Source organism: Mastomys coucha, unplaced genomic scaffold, assembly GCF_008632895.1.
Source record: "Mastomys coucha isolate ucsf_1 unplaced genomic scaffold, UCSF_Mcou_1 pScaffold12, whole genome shotgun sequence".
In the NCBI taxonomy this organism is placed as follows: domain Eukaryota; kingdom Metazoa; phylum Chordata; class Mammalia; order Rodentia; family Muridae; genus Mastomys; species Mastomys coucha.
The window spans coordinates 10844618-10854821 of NW_022196894.1; the positions used below are offsets into that span (position 1 = coordinate 10844618).

Sequence of the window (10204 nt, forward strand, 5' to 3'; positions counted from 1 at the left end):
AGACTCCTTGTGAGAGTGCTGGGCTTCCCTTGGAGAATAAGGCAGAGAGGACTCTGTACTGCAATGTGCGGTTTAGGGAGTCACACCTGGGCCCCACCCACAAAAGCCATGTACCCTCATCCAATAATGCCCAAGAGCTGCAGATCATCCTTGCTTGACACACATGGTGGTGGCATTTCTGTCAATGAGAAAGCTTTATCTTCCCTTCCCTTCCAGGAAGCCCCATGTGTCTTATGGGTTATATATCCATAGATTCAGCCCCCTGGAAAAATAATATCCCCACTGAAAGTTACACTGACCATTTCTTGTCAAGATCCCTGGAAGATACACATTATAACTGTTTACTTAATGTTTGTATTGTGTTCCATGTTACAGGCAACCTCGAAGTGATTTAACATATACAAGAGGATATGCAGGGCTACATGTTGTACTGGCTGGTTTTGTGTCAACCTTACACAAGCTAGAGTCAACAGAGAGGAAGGAGCTTCAGTTGAGGAAATGCCTCCCTCAGATCCAGCTGTAAGGCATTTCCTCAATTAGTGATCAATGGAGGAGGGCCCAGCCCATTGTGGGTGGAGCCATCCCTGGGCAGTTGGTCCTGGGTTCTGTAAGAAAGCAGGCTGGGCAAGCCATGAGGAATGAGCCAGTAAGCAGCATCCCTCCATGGCCTCTGCATCAGCTCCTGTTTCCAAGATTCTGCCCTGTGTGAGTTCCTGTCATGACTTCCTCTGGTAAAAAACAGCAATGTGGCAGTAAGCTGAATAAACCCTTTCTTTCCCAACTTGCTTTTTGTTCATGATGTTTTGTCACAGCAATAGAAACCCTATGTAAGACATATGTAAATACGGTGTGAGAGAGCACCCATCTAATGTGTCAGATCTCCAGGAACATTGTCCACCTCCCTTAAGACAGGGTCTCATTAATTAAACCAGACTGGATGGCCATTAAAACCCAAGGATATGCTTGCCTCCACTTTACCAGCACTAAGATTGTAAGTGGGTGCAACTATGCCTGTTTTTTCTGTTAGTCCTGGGGATTGAACTCAGGCCCGCAAACTCGAAAGCCAAGCAGCTTACTAAGGAGTCATTCCTTCCACCCTATATCATGACTTTCCCAAACCTCTGTTTCTACACCTGTAAGATAGAAGAAGGAGCACAGTACAGTCACATTAGCAAAAGAAGATACCAACAGAACTGAATACATGTCCCCAGGCCTACCTAGAGTGCAGCTTAGCCTCAAGACTCCCAAAGCATGACCCCAGCTTTTGTTGGCACAGGAAGTTGGAGGGGCATTGCACTTACTGAATACCTACTGCACACCCTATCAGATGTTTCTGTTGCAATCCTGGGAGCTTGGCTGTGGAGGTATCTCAGAAAACAGTGATGACTTAGCAGGGGATCCTAAAGTAGGAGGTGGCTAGGGTCTCAGGTTGTAAGAGGTAGTGGGGAGCTGTTCTGTGTTGAGGGTTTATGGATTTATCTGCTAATGACAGTCTTGTTGAAGATTGGGGGTGGGTGGAAAAAGGAAGACATGCACGTGCATGGGTATACACACACAGAATCATTTTTATATGGATTATATCTGGCTGTTGTTAGGTAACTTTTGGGCAGAGCCTAGAAGAAATGCTAACAATGATGATAATATGCCTTTAATCCCAGCACTTAGGAGGCAGAGGCAGGTGGATATTTGTGAGTTCAAGGCCATCTTAGTCTATATAGTAAGCTCCAGGACAGCCAGGGCCTTGTAGAGAGACCCTGTCTCTAAAATCAACACCAACAACATCCACCCCCAAACAACAACAACAACAACAAAAGCAAACAAACAAAAAATACTTGATAGAACCTGAGGAACAACTCCTGCCCTAGTTAGTGTTACTGTTGCTATGATGAAACACCATGAGCAAAGCAGCTTGAGGAGATAAGTGGCTTACACTTCCAAATCATTGTTAATCATCGAAGGAAGTCAGGACAGGAACTCAAATAGGGCAGGAACCTCGAAGCAGGAGGTGATGCAGAGGCCACAGAGGAGTGCTGCTCATGGCTTGCTCAGCTTACTTTCTTATAGAACCCAGGACCACCAGCCCAGAGATGGCAGCACACACAATGGGCTGGGCCTTCCCCCATCAATCATTAATTAAGAAGATGCCCTCCGGGCTTGCCTACAGCCAGATCTTCTAAAGGCATATCTTAAACTGGGGTTTCTTCCTCTCAGGTGACTTTCATTTTTATCAAGTTAATATGAAACTATCTAGCATAACACCCAGTGCTGGCCACTAGCCTCCACCTGCATCCACAGACATGAATGATATGTGTGCACAGACACATATGTGTGCCATTTACACACATAAACACACAAGTGGTCGTGTTGCCTCTTCAAGTTTACCCAGAGGATGAGGTAGTAGAGCCGCATGTCCAATCCTGTCCCCTCAGACTCAGTGTTTCTGCTACTTACACTCACTGCCTGTTTTGTTCTGTCTTGAGACAGGGTCTTATGTGTTGTCCCAGACTAGCTCCAAACTCACACTCTCCTGCCTCAACTTCCTGAGTGCTAGGATTGCAGACATGCACCAGCATAGCTGCCTCACTGTTTTCTCCCTCCCAGAAAAAGAAAAAACCAAGCTGCAGAAGCAGAGAGAAGATGAGTTAATCCAGAAGATCCACAGACTGGTGCAGAAGAGAGACTTCCTGGTGGATGATGCTGAGGTGGAACGGTTAAGGTGGGCTTTAGGCCATCAGATCCCAAGCCTCTATTCCCTGCACCACCCTACAAACCCTCTATCTGCTCCTGGAACTTATGGCCTTGCCTAAAAGGCATAGTCTCTACAATTGCTCTGCATACACAAAACCCTTCTGACCTCAGAATCCATTTCATATTCAAGAGAAAAACCATTTCGTCCTCCAAAATCTTGCACAGTCCTGTATATCTTAGCTGATTGTCATTTAGGCAGATGGGCAGGAAGGAATTCCATCATGTGATAGAGGACAACGTTCCCTATACATAGTCTGGATGCATCAAAGCAACTCCCAAAACGTGTCAATGTGTACAGAAACCTGTCCCCATGACAACCTCTCCCAAGCTCCCAGGATCGTGCTTCCTTCCTCTTCCCTTCCCCGCTTGCAGTTTACTGTCTATTGCACCTGCCAGTCTTGGGCTGGGGGCCCCTGGCTCTGAGGCTGTACAGCTGACTAGAGGCCTCCGAAGATGCCAAGCCTGGGTGAGGCCTGGGTGCAGCTGTGTCTTGGACATTTTCATCCTAGGACAAAGCCCTTGGAGTCTCTCTCCATGTAGAGGCAACCTCCTCCTCCTCATGTGTTCTCTGAGGACTTTGGCAGAGTTTACTGGGCTGCACAAAACCTGTCTTACTCCTGGCAGAGTTCACTGGGTGGCACACTGGGTGGCACAAAGCCTGTCTTATTCCTGGCAGAGTTCCTGGGTGGCACACTGGGTGGCACAAAGCCTGTCTTATTCCTGGCAGAGTTCCTGGGTGGCACACTAGGTAGCACAAAGCCTGTCTTATTCCTGGCAACCTTGAAGGCAGAGATGGCTTTCACTCTGAGATGAACCCTGAACCTTGTGGGAGTCAGAGCATCACCGAACCCCAGCAAGGTGCCTGGGTCCTAGAATGTCCCTATTTCTGCCTTGAGGTGTTACTCTATCTCTGAGCCAGCATTTCTACTGGTGTTGTAATTTCATTAGATATAGTGTTCACCTATCACCAAATCATATGCCATATATATACACATATATACATATGTGTGTATGTATGTGTGTGTATGTGACATAATAACATTCATACCACTCATAAATCTCAACACGTGTCTCCTCACACTTAGCCTCTTACTAGGTCTCATTGGCATTTTCTTTGTTGACTTTATTTCCCTCTTTTCTTCTACATGTCCACCTTTCCAGGGAACAGGAAGAAGACAAGGAAATGGCTGATTTCCTGAGGATCAAGTTAAAACCTCTAGACAAAGTAACCAAGTCTTCAGTCAGTGAGTGCCTCTGTGGCTTTCCCTCTTTCGCTACAAAAGACAGACAATTTCAAAGGAGTGAAGGACAAGGAGGCATAAGACATGCTTTATAGATACAGCTTGAGCATGGGATAGTAGCAGGCAGGGTGAGGCTCATGGGCCTTGTTCATGCAGTTTCCATGGCCATACCCTGACATGCTCCATGCTCCATTTAGTGTTTTGCTACAATAATCTTGAAACTCTTAGTAATTTTGGTTCCAGGAGCTTTGTGTTGTCATTTTCCCAAGTGTAACTAGTGCTGCCAGAAGCTGTCCTTGCATAGTCCCAGGTTGGTATTTTTCATAAAAGGAACCGGATGGCTACTGTAGCTTTCAGGAGCTCCAGATCATATTGAGACTAGATTCTGGAAGACCCAGAAACACAATTCTGAAAATAATTATGAATTATGAGACACTCAGAGCAGAAAGCGCTTTGTCTGAGACGAGTTTGAGAATACCTCATGTCCATCCAGGTGTCGTAGTGATCAGGGATTCTGTGTCACTATCTTCTCTTTTTTGATGCAATGATTGGCAGATATTTCTAATTGCTAATTAGTGAGGTCTCTTTCCGTTGTAAGAAGTCGATATCCTTGAATATTGGTGGTGCATATCTTTAACCCCAGTACTTGAGAGACATAGACAAGTAGGTTCTTGTGAATTCAAGGCCAGCCTGGTCTACATAGAAAGTTCAAGGCTAGCCAGGGTTACATAGTGAGAACCTGTCTCAAAAAGGAAAAAGTATGCACCTAGTTAAATTTAGACTAAGAAATTGGTAAGAGTTAAGAAAGAACAAAATCTCAGGTCTCAGGGGCACAGCACTGTTAGACCTGCCTTTCTTTCTTCCCACTGTTCATGTACTTGTACATTAGCTCCATTTCCCCTATGTACTGGACCTGCAAGAACAACTTGAAGGAGGAAAAGTTTACTTGAACTCCTGGCTTCAGAGGTGTCAGTCCCCCATGATGGAGGGAACATGATAGAAAAGAACAGTTGACATGATGTCTAGGAGTCAGAAAAAACGAGATCAGAGGAAGGGACCTCAACAAGTGTACCCCCATAGGCATGCCCCAGTAACCCGATTCCCCAAGTGGAATCCTCTACCTTCTTCCACCTCTAGTGATGCCATCATATTAAGAATCCTTCAAGGGATGACTCCATTGATTAGGCCAGAGCTTCACATTCTAACCTTGTCTGGATTACCACCATATACACACCTAGGGGTGTGCTTTACTAATTAGACAATACTCAATCCAACCAATTTGAAAATTCATATGAACCATCATACTCTAATAAACAGGCCCTCTCCACTGGTCAGGACACTAGAACCAGAGCTTGTAATTAACCAAGGTAATGCCAGACTTTTTCTTGGGTATTAGAGTTCTTTAGAGGGACAGAATTTATAGAGTAAATATCTATTTAAGTGTGTGTCACTTTCTATATATAGATATCATACATATGGTATAATCTATATCATTCATACACACACACACACACACACACACACACACACATATATATATATACATATGTATACATATATATATGTCCAACAATGGCTGTCTACCAATGGAAGCTGCAAGAATCCAGCACTTGTTCATTCCACAAGACTGGATGTCTCATCTGGTCATCAGCATATGCTGGAATCCAGAAGTAGACTCTAATGCTAGTGAAAGAATGGACTTGCTATTAAGAGCAAGCAAACAGGCAAAGAGAGCAAGCTTCCTTCTTCCATGTCCTTTATATAGGAGTGGTGTGGACCAGATTAAAAGTAGATATTCCTACTTCAAAAGATCTGGATTAACAGTGTATCTTCCCACCTCAGAGATCCAGAATAGTAGATCTTCCCACTTCAAATGATTTAATCAAGAAAAAGCCCCTCACAGGTGTGCCCAGCCATTTGGGTTTTAGTTAATTCCAGATGTAGTCAAAGAATAGCCATCACACCTTGTGCCTAAATACATACATTTCAGGTGTAGACTGATCCCTTAGACTTTTTTTTTTAAATCTTGAGACTCGATTATCAAATCAGTGATGGAGATAGATCCTTTGGAAGTGGTGTTTATTTGGTGTTCTAATTTTTTTGTTAAAATAGTTACTTTATCCATGCTGCTATATAGAAGGAACATGTTTGTGCCCTTTCAGCATGCTATTAGGCAAAATCTTTCTATTTGACATTTTATAGAAGAGTCAGGCCTGTGAAGAAACTGACTTTAGGCAGGGCTGTGTGCCTGTGGTTTTAGTGACAAGTAAGGAGAAGGAAGCCCTTCTGTATTCTCCACACTTAACAACTTTGTTTGTATATGTCATTAATGGATGGCACAAAAAACTGGGTTTGTAAAAATTCTCAAAAGGGGCATCCACATCTCATACATACAGACTTCAACAGGTAACAACCTCCAAGAAGATTTTCTCACAGTAAAATTTTGAAACCCATGAAAAAAATTGAATCACCATGATTGGAGTCAATGAACGCAACAAAGAAATGGCTTTCTAAGAACCTGATAGAAGAGAAGTGTCAGGTACCAGCAACACAGCTCAGTGAATAAAGATACTTCTGTGCAAGCCTGACATCCCACGTTTGATCTCCACACCCATGTCAGTGTAAATGGAGAGAACGCCACAGTCGTCCTCTTTCCTCCACAGACATGTGCCCCCAACTCATATGTGTGTACACACATAAATTCTGAATAAAGAACAGGGCTATGGTGGCACACACCTTTAATTCTGGCACTTGGGAGGCAGAGGCAGGCAGATCTCTGAGTCAACAGAGTGAGTCAGGGCTACATAGAGAAACTCTGTGTCAAAAAACAAAACAAGAAATATATAACGGGTTTTTTGTTTGTTTGTTTGTGTTTTTTTTTTTGTTTTTTGGTTTTTCAAGACAGGGTTTCCCTGTATAGCCCTGGCTGTCCTGGAACTCACTATGTAGACCAGGCTGGCCTCGAACTCAGAAACCTGCCTGTCTCTGCCTCCCAAGTGCTGGGATTAAAGGCGTGCACCACCACTACCCAGCAGCATTTTCTTTTTAAAAGATTTATGAAGAGAACTATCTTAAGGAGACAGTGAACTAAGTATGCTGAAATTGTTAGAGACAAGGAACAAAACCCCAAGATGAAGTAGAATGATACATGGAGAAGAATAAACAGACTTTCAGAAACATTAATCTCATTAATAAGAGTGCCACTGGAAAAAATTAAGTGGGTAGAATAAGGAAACACATTTGAAAGTATGCTTCCTATGTAAGGCAGCCTTGAGCAGCCTGCTCAGCAGTCCGAACAAACAGCAAGCGGTGGGAAATACAGCAGCTTCCACGAACAGAAGAGACTGAATGGCAAGCTGTAACTTACACCTGATAGATACTCTGAAGAGGACAACATGAAGGATGACCAGTACAGTGTTCTGAAAAGATAACATGAGCATTTTCCTAAATTGAAAGGTATGAACCCTCATGTTGAATTGCCTTGAACAAACCTTTCCATCTATCCTATCCTAGACCTGGAAGCTAATGTGATGAGAAGAACTGACTAGGAGACAGGCTAACACTGCACTTGGAACCTAAAGAATGAATAACAAGAAGGTCCAGGAATGATGAGTAGGAAATGCATAGGAGTTCTCCACACTGCCAGGATAAGACTTATTATGGCTTGGGTTGGGTTGGCTTGGGTTGGCTTGGGTTGCCCAAGGCTTTCTTCTCCTTACCTTCCTCTGTTTCTCCCTCTGCTTTTCCATTGCTGCAGGCTCCAGGGCAGAGAAGAAGGCAGAGCCCCCACCTAGCAAGCCAACAGTGGCCAAGACAGGGCTGGCACTCATCAAGGATTGCTGTGGGACCACCCAGTGCAACATCATGTAGCCCCTATGTGGGTGCCCCAGAGCTGTGGGGACCCTCCCTCCCACCCTCTTGTCCTCATAGCCCCCATTTCACAGGGGTACAAGAGCTTTCTAAGGCAGAAGGAGTTGACGGCAAGCCCATGACTGCTATCATGGGTATGGGAGGTGGGCCCAGCCTGTATAGAGTATAGCAATAGAGAGCCCCTCACCATCGCATGGCCCTCCCCAGAGCATGCCCAACCCAGGAGTCTGTCTTATCATTTATTTAACCACCAAGAAAGCCCCTCCCTTAAAACCTTCACTTTTATCTAGGTGTATTTAACCTACCATGTATAAACCAAATGTTTATACCATGCAAACGAACTGGGAAAGGGGCACTCCCAGGTGTGTATAGCTGTAAATTTCAGTAATCTAAGCACCGTGTTGGACCCATTCCTCATCTACCCTCCCAGCTTTGCTGTCAGATATAAGTCCTGTTCCCTGTTTGCCCTCTCCCAGGGACTGTAGCTTGGAGGGTTCCACACAGCCCACACATCTCTTAGGCTCCATTGTAATCACTTCCCTAGAGACACTGGCCTGTCTATGAAAGCTGAGCTTGTGTGTGATGTTGGGTTTACACCTCCCACTCCATCCCATCCTGGTGTGTATCTGCCAGACTCCAGGCTCTTTCTTGATTTTCCATGTCCAGCCCACAGTGGAGCAGAGTAGGGAGCTGTGACCAAGAGCAGATCCAGTGCTTGGACCAGGTAGCTGAGAACTGCAGGTACCAATGTCAAGACCAGAGTGAATGAGAAGGGGACCCAGAAAAGATGCCAACCCACATCCTCTTCACCCAGGTCTACTGCAAGGGAGTTCAAGTATTCCCACTTGGGTCACACTGCTGGCCCAACACATATTGTCAGGCAGGAGAGGAAGCCTGATCCAACTATGTCCCATTGTCTGGTGGCGTGTTTGAACCAGCCCCACAATTCCTCTTGTGTAACTAGATGTACATTTTCCATTGCTAGCCCTGCACAGCCTGTGTGAACTCTGTATGTGTATGTGTGTTATGACTGGCCTAAGTACTTAGCACCAGTCAAGATTTGCTGATGTGTATACTATCCATCAGAGAAAATGAAAATAAAAATGAAAAACATATACACAACATTTTATACATTCTTACCTTTTTTTGATTATAGATATAACTCATGCACTTAGAAAAGCATTTTAAAAGTACAGAAAATATATAAAAATATCCACTCACAACTTTCCTTGTGACCTCTGACATTTTGACCTTTGTCCTCATATTTCTTTTGTTATGATTTGCATCATATTGAAATATTTTATACCCAGCTTTCTTTTCAGTTATTATTATACCAAGTAGGTTCCTCCTCCATCATTCAAAGCTCTTTATTAACATTAAACACACTTCATATTTATAATGGCTGCCTAGTACTCTGCCTTACGGATATACTGCTGTCTGTTTTACAGTCTCCTCAATGCTGGACATTCAGACCACCCCTACATTTTCCCACATTATAAATGAGGTCATGATCAACATCCTGAGGATCTTCACTTGAATTTGTTTTTTCTTTTTCTTTCTTTTTTTTAAAGATAAACTAGAAGTAACATTATTGGGCCATTAATGAGAATAATTTTCAAAATATTCGTAAACCTGGCTTTGGATATAGCTCAGTAGGTAGAGTGCTTGTCTTGTATGCACAAAGCCCTGGGTTCCATCCCAAGTTGTGTGTAAACTGGATGTAGTAGTGCAAGTCTTATTCATAGAATTGGGAGAATGGGAGGAAGTGTTGGGAAGAGGTTCAGAAGTTCAAGGCCATCCTTGGCTACATGTTGAATTTAAAGCTAAATAGGGCCTCTATCTCAAAAAATAAATGTAAATCTAAAGTGGATCTGTAGTGTCATCACAATAGAAGTGACTTCAGTTCTAGCTGTGGGACTTGGCATCTTGGTAGGTAGACAGTGTGTGTCAGGTTCTGCAAGCTGTCTCAGGTGAGTTTCTACTTCAGCTCACATGCTACATCCTGACAACCTAACAGTAAAGATGCCCACTAGGGCGTTTATCAAAATACTGACCTTTAGGGACACTGTGTCTTCCTTCAGTACCCTAGACCATGTGTGATACCAGGTTACATGGGAGTCCTAGAATAACCACAATAAGTGAGCACAAACTGGGGGCTTAGCACCACAGAAATCCAGCCCAAAGGGGTCTCTATGGCTTTCCCTCCCAAGACTGTGTATTTGCAGAGGTCCTCTTTGCTTCATCTAGTTCCTAGAAATCTTGGACCTTTGTTGGCTTCAATGTGCCCTTCCCTACCTCTGTCTCCAGGGATTCTCCTCTGCATCCCTTCTGATTATGTAAGATAC

At 44.0% G+C, this 10204-nt stretch overlaps 1 protein-coding gene across 2 annotated transcripts in view; it reads left to right on the forward strand.

The window, feature by feature from the left end:
• Bmerb1 (bMERB domain containing 1) overlaps nucleotides 1-8981 on the forward strand; it is a 122435-nt gene extending 113454 nt beyond the window's left edge. The window contains exons 4-6 of one of the 2 annotated variants that reach the window (XM_031363129.1): nucleotides 2602-2716; nucleotides 3910-3992; nucleotides 7747-8981. In XM_031363129.1, the coding sequence (XP_031218989.1) occupies nucleotides 2602-2716; nucleotides 3910-3992; nucleotides 7747-7859 (311 nt within the window). In that variant the 3' untranslated portion in view covers nucleotides 7860-8981. The other variant, XM_031363130.1, reaches the window with a different exon arrangement.
• The last annotated feature ends 1223 nt before the right edge of the window (nucleotides 8982-10204 follow it).